We start from the raw sequence: 19,986 nt of genomic DNA, 5'->3' as shown, positions 1-19,986 counted from the left end.
TAGGCCAACAACTCCGACGCTGGCCGGACAGAAGGAGGGAGGGAAGAGCCGAAAGTTGGCCGGATACGCGTTTTCGATTTGATTTAAGTAAACGTTTTTGGTGTCGATCCAGGCCAATATATTATAATCATAAGACTAATTCAATTGTGTCTCTGTCTCTGTTAATGTTGCGTCAACCCACTGTTGTCTTTACTTATTAAATTATCTTAAACTGGGAGGCACAAATTCATCACTCATCAGCTTAACAGCATCTCGTTCTCCTCTTCCTCTGTTCCATCTCAAATCTCAGCACTCTTTGACTCCTCCCCTTTTTTCTGTTTATGGGGTTCTTTGAGAAAAGAGTTTGAGACAGAGGACTGCATATTTTCATTCTGGTTTTGGTTTCTAAGTAGAGACAGAGAACGATGGCAGAAGGTGGAACAACTCTGGAGTATACGCCTACTTGGGTTGTGGCTGTTGTCTGCAGTGTTATCGTTGTTATCTCTCTTGCTGTCGAACGAATCATCCACTTCCTTGGCAAGGCATGTTGCTTAAATCTCCTTCACTCCTCTGTTTGTATATCTATGGAAATTGGAAACTGACCATTCTTGTTCAAATTTATGATCTTTCAGTATCTCAAGAAAAAGAACCAAAAACCTCTCTTTGAGGCCTTGCAGAAGATAAAAGAAGGTCACCACTCTCCACCTATTCCTTCCTTGTCTTCCTCTCTGCACAAAATCTGCATATTTATGAGCATTTTTCAATGAATTCTTGGGGATTTTAGCATATATATTAAGGTGATTTTGGGAATGAATGCAGAGTTAATGCTTTTGGGGTTCATATCACTGTTGCTGACAGTGTTCCAAAATCGGATTGCCAGAATTTGCATATCCGAGAAATTGGCCAGCAAGTGGTTGCCCTGTGAGAAAGAGGAAGAAAGTTCATCTACCACTGCCCATTTCCAAACCCTCTTGGATTCCTTTATTCCGGGGACTGCCCGTCGTCTCCTTGCCGAGACCACTGCTTCCACCTGTTCAACGGTACCTCCGCTCCCTGTCTTTCTTTCCCCCTTTTTCAACATTTGTGGGCGTAATCAATGCTTTATTTTCTATGCTGTTTGGCTCTCATTTGTGAATTGACCAATTCCAATTTCCCATCCAAGTAGACCCAGTAGGGTCCAGACTCCAATGCCGGTGAAATGGGGTCGGTTGCCTACTTGCGTGATAAATTATCTGAAAATGTTTATTTATTAGTTATTACGAAAAAACAATAATTTAACTTTAACTCTTTTAATTGTGCTTTTTTAATTCAAAAAATTATGTTTTGTTAAAGAATATATCATAAAAATAAATTTATAAATTATACAATTTTATGTAATGTTAGATTTGTTTAAAATTAAAATTTACTTTATAATCTATCGAATCATATTAAACTATATCAATTTATAAATTTATTTTTATAAGATTATTTTGTGACTAGACCTGATTAAATAATTAAAATATTTTCATATATCTATAAATAATAGTAAAATGATTTGAATTAAGATGTTTTATTAAATTTTAAAAAAATAGAGAAAATTTTAAATAAAAATATTATAAATATAATTTTTTAATATAACTTTTGTTTTAAAATTTGAAAAAAGTAGTATTATTTTTTATATTTTATTTAAAATTTTAATAAAGTTATAATGATTAAATTAAAAAAAATTAAAATTAAAAAATATTTTATATTTAAATAATATTTAGAATTAAAATATTTAAAAATACGTTGAGTTGTTAAACCAATTTCTTTTTAAAATTCCTGACCAAAAATACCTATAACTAGGGCAGGTTTGGAGTGGAATGAGACACAAAATTATTATGTTATCTCATATCATTATATTTTTTTTAAATTCTCATATAAAATATAATAAACAATTCAATTTTTTAAATTCTAATACAATAATAAAATTAAAATATAATATTTTAAATATAAAAATAAAACATAAAATTTTTATCTCATCTCAAACCGGTCCTAAAAGTTATAATTAATGATAAATTGCGACATGACAACAAAATAATAATGGCGGTTTTAAATTCTCTCTCTTCCTCTTTCTTCTTTTTAAGTGACGGTCTTTTGTTGTCACTTGGCATCCACTTCGTTGTCTATGCACAGAAGTCGTACCTTCTTGTACGCTATCTAGTAGTTGTATTTTTAATTTAATCTCTCTTTTGCCTTTTTTAAACAAGTTGGTTGAGTACATTTTCGCAATTCTGTACACGTTATTGGTTTTTTTTTTGATAATTCTATGTATCAGTCTACACACTTCACACACCATGCATTCAATTTTTTTTTTCTTTTTTAAATCTCAATATACTAAATGTGTTAAGTGTGTGATAAATAGTAAAATGATGCAAATATTTTTCCTTATTTTTTTTTGTTCCCGAGTTTCGACCTTTGGAGTCCCATTCGATAAAGAAATTTTTTTCTCATAATTACTATTTACCATTCCATACTTAACGTCTTATAAAAAATATTATATCTTATAAAAAACACCGCAGATCTTATAAAAAAAGGAAAAAAAAAAAAAAATTTCACGTCATGTGTGAGGTGTGTGACGGGAACGTTGCTGATTTGTAACAAAACTCTCTGATAAAACCGGCATTTATGAACTGAAAGATTTTCTGCTTTTCTTTACAACATTTTCCAGGGAAACGTTCCGCTTTTATCAACTACCGCGCTTCACCATCTTCACATATTTATCTTTGTGTTAGCCGTTGTGCACGTGGCTTTCTGTGCTCTAACCATTTTTCTCGGAGGTGCAAAGGTATTTTGTCACTGTTCTTAATTCTTTCTCCAATTTTGCTTCATAGCCAAGAGTTTCTATTTTTCAACCTTTGAACACTCTGTTAATGTGTTTTCAATGGCGTAGATACGTCAATGGAGATATTGGGAGGAAGGCATAGTCAAAAAGAATTATGATACAGAAAAAGGTAATGCTCGTTAAGAGCTAATGCCTACATGCCTTCCCGTGTTATGTTACTTATTCATGACATAAATTGAATCTGCAAAGTACTGTTTATCATCCTTTTGATCATATCAAATGATTGGCGGATAAGTACAAAGATTTGTTAGTCTGAGAATTTTCTCTGTGACTTGAAACTTACCACTTCACCCTTAAGCGTGTTGCATGTTCTTTACTAGCCAAAAGCTAGTTGCTTTTATTTGCAATTTTTCTGATGCAAATGCTGTGTCTGCAGTTATAACAAAATTCACGAAGGTCCAAGATCATGAATTCATCCGGGGTCGATTTAGCATGAATTCGGCTTTGGTAGGGTGGTTGGTAAGTTACAGAATCCTTTAGGAGTGGTTTGGATAGTAAGTTGAGATGATATGAGATGAAAGTTGAAAATTAAATAAAATATTGTTAGAATATTATTTTTATTTTGGGATTTGAAAAAGTTGAATTGTTTATTATATTTTGTTTGAAAATTTGGAAAAGTTGTAATGATTAGATGAGATGGGTTGATATCAACTCAATCCAATCTTCAGATTTGATATGTTGAAGACTAGTACCACCTGTAATCACAACTGTTAAATTATAACAAGATCAGTTGACTTATCTAAGATTCATAATGTCTGCATCCCGTTTCTTGTTTTATCCATACTAGGAAAAGAAAATTAATTTTTTGTGTCAAAAGAAAATTTTCTAACTTGTTCTTTTATTTCCTTTTCCTACACCCTAGTTCCACTTTAAATATTTATTATTAACTACCCCGAATTCATAGGGAAAGGCAAGTTTCAACTCATACGATATCGACCTAAACTTTGCAGATAATCTTTCTTGTGCTGTTTACTTGACAGTAATGACTTGAGAAAAAGAAAACTTCGGCTATGATATTCAATAGTTGAGCTAGGAAAGGCAAATACTTCAGTTTGCATGCCTGACTTCTGTCTGAAATCAAAATTTTAGGCAGTAAATAAAATTCAGTATTGCTCTTACAACAACTAATTCATTTTTTAATATCTTCATTGTTTTCAGCTCTCCTTTTTCAAGCAATTTTATGGATCAGTGACCAAAGCAGATTATGAGGCGCTCCGACTGGGCTTCATTATGGTATGTTAAATAAAGCTTCTTTAACTATCCTTCAATTTCTTCTCCTCTTTTTTCTTCTTTTGCTCTTTGGTATGACACCCCAGTACTTTTTTATTTCAAAAAGACTCTTTCTAAGTCTTATTACTGTTATTTCCTGCAGACTCATAGCAAGGGAAACCCAAAGTTCAATTTCTATGGGTACATGATACGTGTCCTGGAAGCCGAATTTAAGAAAGTCGTTGGAATAAGGTTGGTACACTAGGAAAGACATGCAAAATGGATAGGTCCTTTGGCTTCTTTTCTGTCTTCTTTATTGTTCCTTATGTAGAGTGGAGTTTATCATATAAAAGGTTAAACCAGTACGAAAGTGTTGGCATAGAAATTTTGAGTTTTAGTCTCAACTTCTTTTGCCTGAAAGAAGGGTAGTACTTCTGTGGAATCTTGAAAGCATGTATTTGGTTTGCTTCTTTCTTTTTCATGGATCATATTATCATGTACCATCTCTCCTTGAGACTATCTATCTTCTGATATAATTCCTCTTAGTTAATAGATCTAACTAATCTCCGACTTCATTAATTGCAGTTGGTATCTTTGGTTATTTGTAGTCATCTTTTTGTTGCTGAACATCTCTGGTAAGCCATCTCTCTCCCTCTCTCTCATGGATGAGTGCAGCATTTATGTTGTCAAAAGAGTGCAATAAGTTTTTGGTATACATGGAGTGTATGGCCACCAGGGCATCCCAAGCACACAGTTTTCTAGCTGTAACTTGAATTTTATGTTAAACGACAAATCAAATTCTTCTTTCATACTGAAATTTGGACAATAGTCCTACACTGGCATTGAAAGTGGAGTAGATATTTAATTGTTAGAGGTTTCCAGTTCTCATCGATTTGATACACACATTTTTTTTTATCTTATCACCATATACAATGTAATGTTTCCATGTCAGGGTTCAGAATTTTAGAAGTTTATCATGACCATAAAGCCATGGTCCTGTCTCCCTATTGCTCTGCTACATGAAGATCATCATCTACAAAGAATCACATGTTCTGATTTTTCTTGCAGGTTGGCATGCATATTTTTGGATCTCATTCGTTCCCTTCATTGTAAGTTCTCCATCCTAGCTTTCCTTCTAAATTTCCTTTTTGTTTATGAAATTTGAATATTTGTTCATTTTAAGACGTCTGATTAAATTAAACTAGCCAGTAGATCTTACACTAAAATGGACATTGGCAGAATGCCTTTTTTGAGGTAAATATGTATATTTTATCTGACATACGATGTGGCTTTTGTGTGTAACTAAGAGGATTTTATATTTGGATTTGAACGAAATGGAAGAGTCATTGACCCTTGGTATCTGCTTTTTCATGTGGAACTTTCTACCCTATCACAAGGAACTTGCAATACTTTAAAGCTGAATGTTATTAAGGGAAATGGTGGAATCCAAATATAAAAAGGAGCCCTTCCACATCACCAGTTTGTAAAGACCTCATACGTCCCTTTAAAGTTTGACACGCTTACCAGGGATCACATCATAAACAGTTCTTGTAGCTGCAATTGAGTTGTAGCTGCAATTGAGCATTGACACATTCATTCAAGCTCATACTATAGTGTAAGGACCCTACAATCTTGCAATCTTGCAGGTGCTCCAAGCAATTCAAACAACTCACAGTGGTACATGATAATTTTAAGAGATCTATTTCTGGCATGCTCATTCTCCCGCAAAAGGAACCTATGGAAGATTGAGCTATGAGTAGACTTTTTTAGAAGCAGGGGACAGCACCCCAATTTTATATTAAGCTACAAGTAAATTAAGATCATTTAAACTATTGCCTATTGGAGAAAATACAAAAGAAACAAATAATTACCATTGATGTTAAAGAAACCCTTCATCCAGCTGACATCTAATTGTCGCCGACATACAAGAAAAAGCTCATTTTTCATTGAAGCTGGCTATTCAGGGTATATAGAACATGTGAAAAGGAAGATATCATCAACAAAGAAATTGTTCTAGGGTTGATTCAATTAGATGTATTGTCTGTTTTTATTTACAAATCTGAATTTGTTAGAAATACTGCTTGTTGATTTTGTGATGTATAAATGACTTGAATAGCACAGTTTTCTGAAGATAATCTAATTTCAATATGGAATCCTGTACCCTTTAAATTCAATCGATTTCATCAATTTCTAGCACACTAAAAACACACACACACACACACACGAGTAGGTATGTATTTATACACATATTAATACCAATTACTTACATGTGGAATTATGAATATATTTATCGACATATATATCAGAAGCTCCACGCCGTTTAAATGGAGTACATTGTTCTGTTGAGAATGCCTTTCAACCTCTTAGCTGTAAGTTTAAATGGAGTACATTGTTCTGTTGAGAATGCCTTCCAACCTCTTAGTTTTACAGCCAATGTTTAGACTCTTTTTCTATGCTATTTTCCTTGGTTTTTGTTGGTATGTATTGTTTACGTTATTGAAAATTACACGTTTCAGTGCTCAAAACATCAGATCGCATTTTCATCTCGTAAATGCTGAAGAGAACCTTGGAGGATGAGGACCTTAACATTGATAGTATTTATTTTATTTTTGCAGCTTCTACTTGCTGTTGGCACCAAGTTGGAGCATGTGATTTGCCAGTTGGCCCATGAGGTTGCAGAGAAACATATAGCAATTGCAGGGGAGTTAGTTGTTCGACCTTCAGATGATCACTTCTGGTTCCATAGGCCCAAGCTTGTGCTCTTATTGATTCATATCATCATGTTTCAGAATTCTTTTGAACTGGCATTTTTCTTTTGGATATGGGTAAATCATAACTCGAAATTCATTGCCTACTTACCAGGTTTCATATAAAATTTAAAGTATGAACTACAGATGGATCTTATCTTATGCAATCTATTGCAGGTTCAATATGGATTTGACTCCTGCATAATGGGAGAAGTCGGATATGTTATACCTAGACTTGTTATAGGGTACGTGAAACAATGACATATGTATCCTGTTCTTGAAACCATGTTTTTCTATTGGCTCAAAAAATCTGATGATTTAGTTAAATGCCAAATTTTCTCAGAGCATTCATTCAGTTCTTCAGCAGCTACAGTACCCTGCCACTCTATGCTATTGTCACACAGGTGAGTTGGATCATCACCTAAAATCACTTTCTTTCTTCTTTCTTCTTTTTTAGCACCTTTATATTGGCGTTTTACGGTTTTAGGCTGATAAAAGGTTGCTGTTTTTATGGTTTACAGATGGGAAGTTCATTTAAAAAGGAAATATTTCAAGAACATATACACGAAGGACTAGTTGGTTGGGCTAAGCATGCCAAAAAGACCAAAGGTTTGAGAAAGGCTGCCAATGGCTCTAGTGCTCAAGGTTCTACTACCACTCATGGCTCTAGCCACGAGGTTCCCAAAGAGACTGCTCCTTTGGCTGTTGAGTTGACAGAAATTGGTGAAACGGAATCTGCAATGGAAGAAGGCAATGCAGGAGGGATTGCAAGTGCACAGATCTCCCATGGACATAAATGAACTGCCTCAGTGTCTCCCTCAAACCTCTCACTGAAGTTAGAGCTTTCTGTTTTCAATATATATTTGCATTGATAAATGATTAAACGATTTGGCTTTCTTGTAAATTGGCTAGTATCAGTAAGAAGAACAATTGAAAGTAAGACTTCTAGGAATATGTGAGCATGTACATATTTCTGGCCAAAAAAGGGAAAACAAATCGCCCTCTAAGTTTTGGTTTGCTGTTGTTAATAACTTAAAACAGTCTGTTGATATGGACGAATTGCTCCTAAACTTCCAGATTATTGTTAAATGTCACATGAGAGTGATGAGTGATCACCAACTGGTGTATTTTCTGAGTTTTTCCTTTGTGTATTTGAAAGAAGTTGGGCAGAGTTTATGAAAGGTAAGTATTTTAGTCTCAAAGTGATTATACAAAAATAATATCACAAATTGATGTGGTTTAATGTAATTCGTCAGATTGTAAAGTTATTTTTATTGTAAAGTAGATTTAATAAATCAGATGAAGTCACGTCAGTTTGTAAGATTATTTTGTATAATTCTTTTATAGATGTAATAGTACTATGAAAATATGGGCATAGTCATGTAGGTTCGTCCATAACCTGTCTTAGAGCAATCTCAATGGATTAGCCAAAAGGTAAAAAAAAAATTCATGTTGGGAGCTACTGGAACAACATACAGCCCGCATTGGATTACTACAGTACATCTAAAACAAAAGTCCTATTTGATATGAACTGTAGATGAACCAATTTTTTTATTTATTATTATTACTTTTGGAGCGCTGTATCTTCTCTCAACATTTCCCATCACAAACGAAAAGACCCTTTATAGAAATTTGATTTGTAATATAGTTGGATGAAAAATATAGAAATTTAATTTGTAATTAAGATAAATTAAATTTTAAATGAGTTTAATTAGACATTTGTGGTTATTAATATTAAATGACCATTGAAAATATGATTTTTTAACCAATAATTTAATTAGAATATGATTAGCAATCAACATATAATTGGTTGATTGGTAAAATATGATAAAAATAAATAAATTAAGAAAATAAAAAAATAATTATTCTAATATTATTTTATTATTATATAATGAATAAATAGATAATACAATGCGGGAATTGGATGTGAATGAAATAGACGAACAGATTCATATCTGAAAAGGGTTGTGGTTTTTTGGATTATGGGAATGTGATTTACACTGTGTATTTATATATATATATATATATATATATATATATATAATAAAGGGGAAAAAAGAAAGAAAGATATCGAGTGTTATCTCTTCGTTGTTGTTGATCACCATCTGTAAGAACATCTGAATTGGCAAGATATGTTGACACGGCGGGAGGAGGAGTCTTTTTCCATCCCATCAATCAAACCATCTTTTACTTCTAAAACTAGTTCTATTTATTTGTTTTTAATATAATCTTTATAAAGTAAGTTTTTTGAAACCCCCAAATTATTTTTGAAGTAAAGTTCATAATGTAATATTTCCAGTGGGTTTTAAAAAACTAAAAAAATTGTCGCCTCTATAAATTGTTTGAATCCAAAATTGAGCTTTAGACCTAAGGGAACATTAGGGGTGTAAGAAAAAAATAAAAAAACCGATCAAAAAACCAAAACTGATTAAAAATTAGTTCACTATTGTCTCTCAAGATTGGAAAATCAAATTGAACTGAACCAAACCGAACCGAACCGAAATATATATTATATATTATTTATGCTATATATATAATATATAACATAAAATTAAATTAAATTTATTATATATATTATTACTGAACCAAAATTTAAATTATATATATTATAATTTTTTAAAATTTTTATGCTATATATATTATAAATATTATAAAGTTAATATAACATGAAAATCTAATCTTATTGTTTATGCTTTCTTGATATAAACTTACTCTTAAATATGAATATGAATATTAAGTTATTAACATATTATTATTTATCCTTACATATGAAGTTACATACTTACATATACAATTTGGTATGAGTATAACAGTACATTTAAATATGTAATTCTAATTTTTTAAGCTAACTAGTTAGCAATCAATTATTCTATAACTTTTTTTAATATACTTTGGAGTTTGACCTTTTACTTTGATGTGTGCTAACCGAACCTCAACCAAAAAACTCAAAAATTCCGATTTCTTGGATAAAATGATTTGTATCGGTTCTCATAATTCCAAAATAGACTTAAGACTGATTTTGTTTTAAAATATGTCCAAAATCAGACCGAACCGATTATACCCCTAGATAACATACCCTCAAAGGACCAAAGCCTTTTATGATTTTATCACTTGAACCAACACCTACAGGTTCGGGATTGCAAAGCTAATCGGGGGCAATGGTAAAAACGCCATGGCATGCAATTCTAAATAAGTTCCAATTCAAAGCTGCCACCATAAGTGCATGTCTTAAATCTGCACACCAAATTCCAAGTGCGTGTGAAAATACATTTGATCACATAGCATATAATCTGTGACGGGGTAAAAAAAAGATTTGACGAGGCACAATGCCATTTTCGTGACTGGCCACTTCAACCACTCCTGAAGAACTTGAAACAAAGGCAGAATAATCAGCTCAAGCACCAAAAGAAGTGTTATTCAATCCTCATTCTTCAGCAGCACTAGCAGCACTCAAATCCACACTAAGGTCAAGAACCTGATCAAAAATACCAATTAACCATTACTTCTATGTTATGTGGATAGAACATCAACTTCCAACCACCGAGAGAAACCAAGTGTTATTTCTTTCCCCTAAAACAGTTTTTAACAATAATTTCTTCTAATATATATATATATATATATAGACACACGCACACATACAAGTACCGCTAAAATGGCTTTTATATTGTTGCAGAGTTTTTTCAATTAGTAATCAAGTCTTTTTACAAATCTCTTTACAACTTAGGTTTGAAGGGAAAAGGGAGGATAGTTATGTAAATTTTGAATTAAAAAAAAAAAAGAAGAAAACTTTAATTAATAAGTGGCACTATCGCATATGTCAATTACAGATGACTTGTAAAATAGTTATAGGAATATAATTAGGAAAGCCCATCATGGCAATTGAACAATGAGATTAAGTTTTAAATATTCATTAAAATAATAAAAACCCGACCATGGGCAAGAAAGACCGGACCATGATTAAAGATTAATTTTAGCTGTTCAACTTGGAACTCATAATAAACTTCCTTCCCCAAAATATTAAAGGCACTCCACTTTAGGCCAACATATGTGATGAGACATCATGATTTATATAAATGAATAAAGCCCATAAGCATGCCTATGAAATAATTTTGGACCTCGAGGGATGACTTAAACAGGGAAAGGAATGATCGACTTCACAAGATAAAAAATACTACCTTCCCAGTTATCATGGTATACATGTTGAGTACATCCACGACAGTTGACTCAAAGTGTGTTGTTGGATCATAACTCTGTTAAACATGAAAACGAACTTGGTTATTGTCATTCAGTTACTAAAAGCTGCATGGTAGTAGCAATGGAATCAAGGCAAGCATCAAGAAAAACAAACGATCGCTTACAGTTGAAATAAAGCAATTGTCTAGGGATGGTTCATTGACTGGTTCATATCTGTCGTAGATATCAAAGAATATGTCATCAACCTGTCCCAGAAGGTCAATTCCTGGCTTAAGTTCAGTCTCGGGATGATCGGTCTCTGCCTCTGTTGATACAAATGCAATAAATTTTCCCTTTGGAGCAACATTGTGGGAATAAGAACAACAGAAAAGGTACCTGCCCAACCATAGAAGGATCAGAAAAACTAAGCCCCCCAAATGAAACAATTTTTTAAGTCACCCTAAATAGGACATAACAGAAGAAAAGGAGCACCAGAATAAACATACAAGTTTTTGCTTTAACAGAATATTGGGATCTCTAACGTGAATTCTGCCTGTGCACCCCTTTCTTTTTTTTCTTCTTTCTTTTTTCTGTTTTGGCCGTTTTTTTTTTTTTTTTTCCTGTTAGTGCTGGGTACAAGGATCAGGTGTGCAGAGCATATGCGTGCCTTCAGGCACTCCAAACAAACAATATCGAGGAATACTGATATACACAAGAAAAACATCTAGGGGAATGCTGAAATCGTTAATTTTTCTCAGCAGCATTGTATGAGAACTCACATGTCTGATCTGCGACCCAACTGCTTCTGTGGCAGGATAACCTGCACTGAATGAGAATCATTGGTGTTTGGGATGGGGTGGCTCATTATGGCAATTGCCCTTGCAACCCTACCGACCTTCCTAACCTGTCAGAAATGCAAAAACAACTTTCAGTAAAGCAAGCCACATTCAATGTCCTCTGTATTCAAAAATTAATGAGATCTTTAGAGGCTCTGTAATAAAAGTCTCCAAGATTCACCATTTATTTAAACAGAGAAAATTGCACATTTATCTTTTACATTACCTTACTGATAAATAAAAACATTTATCTTTACATTACCAGGTTTTTCAATTGTATCGATTTGCTCCTTAGGTTTGTAATATTTTTCAATATAAATCCTCCATCAGATTGAAAATCCAACATGGCACACCACGTGACTAAAAAATAGCAAAATATATAAAGTTCAAAAATTAAAATCATTTACAATTAAAAAAAAAAAAACTGAAAAAGAAAACTTCAAGATTTTGTTTGAAAAAAGGAAAAAATAAATAAGGGTGGCCGCTGGCCAGACCTAGGTGGCCTGGGTTGCCCAACCCAGGAGCTACCTGGGTTCCTCCACTACGCGACCCACAAGCACCCTTTATTTCCATTTGTTTTTTAAATTTATTTTTTACTTTTTTTTTTAGTATTCTACTTTAAAATGTTGTTGTTTTTGGAGGGAAAAGTAGTTTGTTAGTTTCATTTGTTATTTTCTCACATTTCTTTTGATCTTAGATTTTTTTTTAATGTCGGGGAACCTCTCTAGGCAGGACCTTTCGGACCCACCCTTGCAGAGTAAACCCCGGTCCCATGCACCGCACCCTCGGAAGTTTCCCTACACGAAACTGGTTAAATCGTTGATTTTTCACCAGGGGGTGTGGCCCCAAAGGATTGTTTGCACCTATGAGGTGTTGAACATTGGACCTTGAAAGGAGTGATAACCAAGACCAAGGCAAAAAAATAAAAAATAATATTAGACTTTTTTGTTCTATTTAATTTTTTCAGCTTTTTGAAAGAGAAACACTACTCTTCATCCAAGATTTTGTCATCCTCAGTCATATTGTCTTTGCAATTATTTTAAGTGGCTTCTATTTTTTTTTTTTTTTTATAAGTGGCTTCTATTAATGTGGTTGAAACAAGAAGTCACTTGAAAAGTGTCACATCAGCAACTATGACTGTGGATGACAAGAGTTAGAATGAAGGCATTGCTCTTTTTGAAATTTACTTCTAGGTTTTAGTTTATGTTTTATATTATTTATACTTTTTTAATAACTAAGAATTTTATACCTTTTATAATAGTTTTAAGTTTTTAATTATTTTAACTTTTAATGAATCCAGCGTGCATGTATTTCCATCAATAAATGTGATGGAGGATTCTTATAAAAAAAATTACCACGCTTATGGAGCGAATTGATAAAATTAAAAATCTAGTTTGTGAAAAGATAAATGCCTGAAACTCAGGGAGTGATTATGTACTTAATCCTCTATAAAAAGGTAGTATAATTATAACCTTGTTCTGCAAGTATGAGGGATCACAGACAACTTTTCTGCACTTAGCAGTTTCCCCTTCTGATGTGACGCCAACAACTTTGCCTTCCTCATCGAACTCAACCTGGAATTCAAAATCAAATCAGATCCCTCCTCATATAAGCATGACATGATATGTACAATGACAACTAAACCAGAAAAATGGTGAGATTAACTACATAAATAAGGTTGATATGACATAGGTGATAGGAGTACCTTACACTCGGGTTTGTTCAACATATATGTCCCACCATAAACGGCACTAAGCCGTGCAAATGCCTGGGTTTGAGAAAATTGACATTAATTATATAACGTTGACTAGAACCCCGAATTTATCAAAATACAAAGTCCAACAAAAAGATTAGTGGGATTGGGGGGAGAGAGAGAGACCTGAGGGAGCTCTCCCAATCCATACAAAGGATATATGTATGGGGATCCTCCTTGAAAACGCGCAACGGACTCTGCATAAAGCTATGACACGGTAGAGGTACAAAAAGGCTAAGTGCAACACAAAGATGCTGAACATTCAACGTACACAAATCTGAATCAACAAAAAGGACTACAAATCCCAGGCCATTTTTCACCTTCATTCTCTTCACGGTATCTAGTGCGGGTTCATTGAGGTAGTGATCATCTCTATGTAGTGCTACAGCATGACCAATAAAGTCCACAGTGTTGTCATCAAGACCATACTTTCTGTCAAAATAAAATGAAATATGCATAAAGAAGGAAATGAAAATTCAAGTTTAAAAATATGCAAACATTAGCAAACGAAAATTCAAGTTTACTACTTCACTTGAGAACTTCATTCAAACTTATTTGATTAAGGAAATTATAAGACTTTGCCTCTCAAATTATGTTTTCTTTATTTATTTATTATTATTATAGATGGTTCTGCTCTGGACCACTCTCTGCATAAAATTTACAGTTTACAACTATGAAACACTATGCTAAAAAGAACTGAAGTTTCAGTCTATTCCCAAACACAAACGGCTGATGTCCAGGAAAGCATGTTGAGACCTCTTAAATTGTACAATTAGATATCTCGAGATAGAATGCAGAAGAGAGCAACATGTACAACGAAGGCAAAGACCAAGAGCTTACGCAATTAGATCTCTAGTCGACACTCTAGTCAGGTCCATCCCCTCATGTGTTTTGGGATCATGCTCATTATAATCTTGAACATAAATGAAGAACTTGCGAGCACGGCGCTTTTCAAATATACCCATCAGTGGAGATTTGAGTGCCTCCATGTCAGTCGCTGGAACCTTGTGAATCTATAATCATGGGTTTACTCAATAGAAAACCAAGTTAATGAATGCAATGTATATATACATATATATGGTAAGCAACGTGCAAAAATTCCAACATCTTGAGAAAAGAATTACACCTTTCCTTTATTGTAGACGAAGCTTCCATCAACAGCTTTAAAGGACAAATACTTAGTAACATCTGTATGAATGAGGACACGAACAAGAGTGCCATTTGCCATCATAAACTAGTCAAACAATAATTAGTCAATATATCAGAAGAAAATTACAGTCTTGAACAGTGAACCAAAACGCAAAAAGAGATCAAGAAAGTGAACACATACCTTAGGAATCATGTCTACGTTATAATCCCTGCTAGAACCCAAATGTGCTGGAGGTGTCTCATCTCCCCTGAACCTCTTCCAGAGCTGTAAATAAAGATAACTAAGACAGTAAATAAATAGTTGGAAGTTAAAATATATAAGACCAATATAAAATTATGGCCTTCCAAAAATCTCAAATGACAAGTCAAAAGTAGGACCTGAATAAGATTAAGCGATGTTGACTCTCCTCCATAATAGTCATTCCTATCCATGTGCAGAACCTGGTTTACAAGATATGAACATCAATTATTGTAGTGCAAAAAACAATGATATTTGTCCATCGCTTTAGAACAATAGTAAAACATAAAATATCTTTTAGATAATCAAAAGTCAGCGACAAAATATTTTGCTACTGCATCCCGTGCATTGCCTAGAACACCTTTTGCATGCAAGCATTTAACAAAACATACCCAGAAAACCTGTACTCTTATAATGTATACCCACATACAACCTATAAGAGTATAAATACTTGGCAGTCCAATAAAATCAACAAGAACCATAATATATGAACAAGCAATATGGAGGCAGAATACTGCCCCCGCTCTCCTTCTTCATCTATGGTGAAAAGGAAATGACAACACATATCACAAACAACCTCTAGAATTTCTAGTCAGTCCACTTTTTTTTCTCTCTTTTTTCAGTATGTAACATCCAAGATAGCCCACTTTGATTCAATTATTAACTTGGCCACCCCGCTTCAAAAAAAAAAAAAAGGGTTGACCACGCCAGGACGATTGCCTTCACATAAGATTCAAAGGCAAACCGAATCCTTGCCGAGACGAAAGCTATTAACTAGATCTCATTCAATTATTGGTATGTTTCTCGTAGTGCTATAATCAAGTTATCGATCGCAATCACAATCACAATCACAATCAGAAGCGAGGTCTCAATTAAAAATCCAAAGCCACATAAAGAACCGTTGGCTGATTGACAAGAACTGCATATGGTTATACAAGATAGTGAAAATGTAAATGAACATTAAAGGCAGGAGATGGAATTCAAGAAAGTAAATTTAACAAGATGAAATTCAAATCAGAGTTACCCCATCTCGATCATAATGCAAGACCCACCGAAATGACCAACGAGCTGGAAATTAGAGAATAAGAAATAACAATCGGAGGCAAGGAAAGAAAGAGAGAAAGCTAACCTTAAGGCCATCGACGGAGAGAAGACCACTAAGGATGCATTCCTTGAGACCCGTACCCAACACTATGACGTCATAATCTTCATCCATAGCGATCGAGGAAAAAAGATATTGGCTTAGGGTTCCTTCTCAAGACTTGTATGTGTGGGTATGAGTCGTATGACACTCCCTTTTGACGAAGACAGAGCGAGAAGAGAGATGTCTGTCTATTGAGGAAAGCAAAGGAGAGAATAATTTTTTTTTTTTTTAAAGGAGAAAATAACTTAAAAGAGATTTATAAATAATTAGAAAAACGTAAAGGAGATTTATAAAAACAATAATGCTATCCTGTCTTATTTTGACATTTTATATTTAATTTTTTTAATAAAAATATTAATATATCTTTTTATTTTTTTAAAAAATTTAAATATATTAAAAATATAAAAAAAAACTTTTTATAAATAAGTTTACGTACCAAATTACACACCAATATTAATATATAAGACATATATTTAATAAAATAGTGTGAATGGAATACAAAAATGATTTTTATGAGATTAATTGTGAGTTTGGTTGCCAAACTCATCTCAACTCATCATTACAACTTTTTCAAATCTTAAAATAATAATAATATTAAAAAATAATATTTTAATAATATTTTATCATCTTAACTCAACTCAACTCAACTCACTTTAACATCCAAACACACACTAAGGGTGAGTTTGGTTATCAAACTCATCTCAACTCATCATGACAATTTTTTCAAATTTCAATACAAAATATAATAAACAATTCAACTTTTTCAAATCCCAAAATAATAATAATATTAAAAAATAATATTCTAACAATATTTTATCAACTCAACTCAACTCACTTCAACATCCAAACACAGCCTAAGTATATTTTATTTTTTAAATTTATTTTTTATTTTTTAATAAAAAAAGCTATTTAAATATTTTTAAACGATTTAATATATCAAACTGTTTGTACTTATTAATATTTTAAAATATATATATATATATAAATAAAAAATAAAATTTATAGTGATGGACACGTAAGCGGTCAAACCTGGCGGCACCCTAGCACTACCCTTATAAATATTAAACGATTTAAATTTTCATGATTCGGTCTCTCTCTCTCACACGCTTCCAGTTTCAATGGGCTGTGAAGAAGTCCTCTAATGGGTATAAAGAAGGTCCAGGAGGTAGCTCACCCAACTTTAATACCCACAATTCGCCCAGCCCATCTAATGCTTCAACGGCCCAGCCCATCAATGATTCGGTCTCTCTCTCTCTCTCTCACACACGCTTCCAGCCTAGGTAAAAATTTCCGGGCCCTACCACACTATTTTTTTCAGAAAATATATTTATAATCATGATTTGTGCAATCGATTTTTTAAAAAAAAATAAATAAAATATAAGACCCACGTAAAAAAATAATTTTTAATAATATACTTCATTTTTTTTCAAAACAATTACATAATATTTATACACTTTACAAATTACATAACTAAATATCCATAAAATTATGTAACAGAAAATAGAAAACAAACTACCACATTTCAGACACAACAATTAGAGTAATAGGATCATGAATATGATCCCCCAAACTACTAAAATATCCTAAAACCTTGCATGCTTAGCCAAACCATCAACAGCTCCATTTGAAAATCGATTAGCATGTTGGATTGAGACCTTAGGAAGAAGTTTGATTAAATCCTTGATAGCATATAACAGGTTGCCCTGCATTGACATAGGTTCTTCCATGCTTTTAATTGCTTGAATATTTAGAAGATAATCAGATTCCACAATTAACTCTTATATATTAGGTTGCCCTACCACATTGTTGTTCAAACTTCGAAGTGACTTTAATTGTTATTTATTAAATGGGGAATACTAATTGTATTTAAGAAAATTTTATAAAAAATTTATTTCTCCACATGTCAATTATTAATATACTAAAAATCATAAAATTGAATCTTAAAAGAGAACTACAAAAATAAATCTTGTAAATAAAAGTATAAATAAAATTGTAAGTACATTTATCACTACTTTTATTAAATTGGTCCATCTAGTTTAGTTCTTTTTAATCCCTATCTTCAAAGCTCAATCATTTTTTTGAAATTTATCTAACCCCATATTACCTTTTTAAGTAATATCAGTTTTTTTTTTTAAATATTATCTTCGCATGTCATTCTTTTCTTTTAAAAAAATATTTAGTTCATAAATAAATGTTGTAAAAATAAAGTTTATAAATTGATATAAGTTTCTGTATTATATTATATTGTAAAATTATTTTTATTGAAAGTAGATTTTAGATGCGGCATCAAACCCATTGACGTATAAATTTTATTTTTATATTATACTTTCTTGAATTTAACACTTCCTTCTTTCAACACGCCAAAATTTATCATAGGAAGGTAAACAAACTCCTCCAAATAAGAGGGAGGGATCTCATGTCGGCCACGCCTCGTTTAAGTATCGTTTGAATATAGAAATCATCTCAATTCATATTATTATTATAATTTTTATATAAAATATAATAAATAATTTAACTTTTTTAAATTTTAAAATAAAAATAATATTTTATTCAAATCATTTAAAACTATCTCATTTCATCTCATCTCATTGTACTATCCAAACCAGCACTAAGGAAAACTATCCATATGTGAGGATTGGAACTCCTCATTTTTTAATTTTTATTTTAAGAGAGATGATGGTATGATTTTATGTTATATACACTACATTTACAAATTTTGAATTTTGAATTTAAAAAAAAAAATTGACAAAATAAATATTGTACGTAAAATTATAAGTACATGCAGTATTATTCAAAACCCAAATGCAGATAATAATTACAGAGAACTTTAGAATTTGGAAACAATTTACTAGATTCATGGAAATCTAAATGAATAAGATATTAATCCAAGTAAAAAAAGGTGACCAGCCTTGTTATTATTAGGATAAAATGAACTTAGACAATCCCCTGGTTTTCTTTTCATCTTTCTTTTGCAATTGCGTACATAAATTAAAGCCAAATTCAATGTTCTGTAGAAAAGAGGAACCCAGAGTGAATGCTTTCGATCGGTGAAAGGTGAACATCATCTGACTGGACCAAACAAGAAGATATGTGAAAGTTGGAAGTTGCAATGAGTAGTCAAACTTCTTTATAATCTTCTTTATGTTCAAAAGGAAGTTAAGTCCAATGGCCCATGCTATTCATAGATAGGCCCAAAATCTAAACCCACTAGGACTTTGTATTATTACTTGGAGTTATGTCTTTCTGTTTTATAATTTAACATATCACATTAAATCACGTTAATTTATAAATTTATTTTTATAAAAATTAAAACATTTATTTCTATGAATGAAGATAAAACGGAGAAAATGAAGGTGCCAAAAGCAAATGGGGAAAGAGCCAAAACAAAGACAGACAGACAGACAGAAGAAGGAAGGGAGAGATAGAGAGAGGGGGAGGGTGTTGTAATCATTGTTTGTAGTGTGAGGGAGGATGGATAGCTTTGCATGAGTGGGACCATTCATTCTTCTCTTTGTGGTGGTTTTGTAGTGACTCTCATTTTCATTGTCCTTTTGTTCACTCCTCAGATTTTTTGTTTTCATAAATTAAATTTATCTTATGATTTTGTTTTCATCATAATATTATTAGTATAAAGATTATTCAGATATTCTCAACCCTTCTACTCTCTTTCACTCATTAATTTTTTAAGAGAGTTATAGTCATAAAATAATTATATAAAATTATTTTAATTTTATAATAAAAATAATTTTACAATCTAATAAATTATATTAAATCACGTTAATTTATAAAATTATTTTTATATTATCTTTTTATAATTAAAGCATTTTTCTTAATTTTTTATTAGTTATATAAGGTTTAAAAGAAGTAAATAATCTGAAAGTTTATTTTAATATAT

General features: G+C 32.2%; 2 protein-coding genes across 2 annotated transcripts; one reads left to right on the top strand and one right to left on the bottom strand.

Moving 5' to 3' along the window:
- Window positions 1–7,913, top strand: LOC109005026 (MLO-like protein 1). The gene is made up of 14 exons (XM_018983788.2): window positions 1–521; window positions 612–669; window positions 799–1,019; window positions 2,669–2,785; window positions 2,891–2,951; window positions 3,219–3,301; window positions 4,001–4,075; window positions 4,215–4,303; window positions 4,637–4,686; window positions 5,120–5,160; window positions 6,667–6,876; window positions 6,976–7,043; window positions 7,142–7,202; window positions 7,320–7,913. The coding sequence occupies exons 1-14, from the start codon at window positions 405–407 to the stop codon at window positions 7,596–7,598; spliced, it is 1,530 nt and encodes a 509-aa protein (XP_018839333.1). The 5' UTR covers window positions 1–404; the 3' UTR covers window positions 7,599–7,913.
- A 2,044-nt stretch (window positions 7,914–9,957) lies between these two features.
- On the bottom strand, window positions 9,958–16,306 carry LOC109005027 (guanosine nucleotide diphosphate dissociation inhibitor 1). The gene is made up of 13 exons (XM_018983789.2): window positions 16,077–16,306; window positions 15,088–15,150; window positions 14,891–14,974; window positions 14,687–14,794; window positions 14,401–14,573; window positions 13,881–13,992; window positions 13,687–13,767; window positions 13,513–13,575; window positions 13,280–13,381; window positions 11,751–11,875; window positions 11,157–11,367; window positions 10,974–11,048; window positions 9,958–10,273 (listed from the first exon to the last, which is right to left on the bottom strand). The coding sequence occupies exons 1-13, from the start codon at window positions 16,161–16,163 to the stop codon at window positions 10,223–10,225; spliced, it is 1,335 nt and encodes a 444-aa protein (XP_018839334.1). The 5' UTR covers window positions 16,164–16,306; the 3' UTR covers window positions 9,958–10,222.
- Between the last annotated feature and the right edge of the window lie 3,680 nt (window positions 16,307–19,986).

Source organism: Juglans regia, chromosome 12 (genome assembly GCF_001411555.2).
Source record: "Juglans regia cultivar Chandler chromosome 12, Walnut 2.0, whole genome shotgun sequence".
In the NCBI taxonomy this organism is placed as follows: Eukaryota; Viridiplantae; Streptophyta; class Magnoliopsida; order Fagales; family Juglandaceae; genus Juglans; species Juglans regia.
The sequence above is the reverse complement of the archived record's forward strand: the minus strand, read 5'-3'. Positions and strand labels throughout refer to the sequence as shown.

Coding starts and splice junctions, on each gene's coding strand:
- LOC109005026 (XM_018983788.2), top strand. CDS start 405: ATGGCAGAAGGTGGAACAACTCTGGAGTATACGCCTACTTGGGTTGTG. Junction 522..611: donor TCATCCACTTCCTTGGCAAG/GCATGTTGCTTA, acceptor ATGATCTTTCAG/TATCTCAAGAAAAAGAACCA. Junction 2,952..3,218: donor GAATTATGATACAGAAAAAG/GTAATGCTCGTT, acceptor CTGTGTCTGCAG/TTATAACAAAATTCACGAAG.
- LOC109005027 (XM_018983789.2), bottom strand. CDS start 16,163: ATGGATGAAGATTATGACGTCATAGTGTTGGGTACGGGTCTCAAGGAA. Junction 13,768..13,880: donor ATACCGTGAAGAGAATGAAG/GTGAAAAATGGC, acceptor ACCGTGTCATAG/CTTTATGCAGAGTCCGTTGC. Junction 11,876..13,279: donor CCTCATACTTGCAGAACAAG/GTTATAATTATA, acceptor CATTTCTGACAG/GTTAGGAAGGTCGGTAGGGT.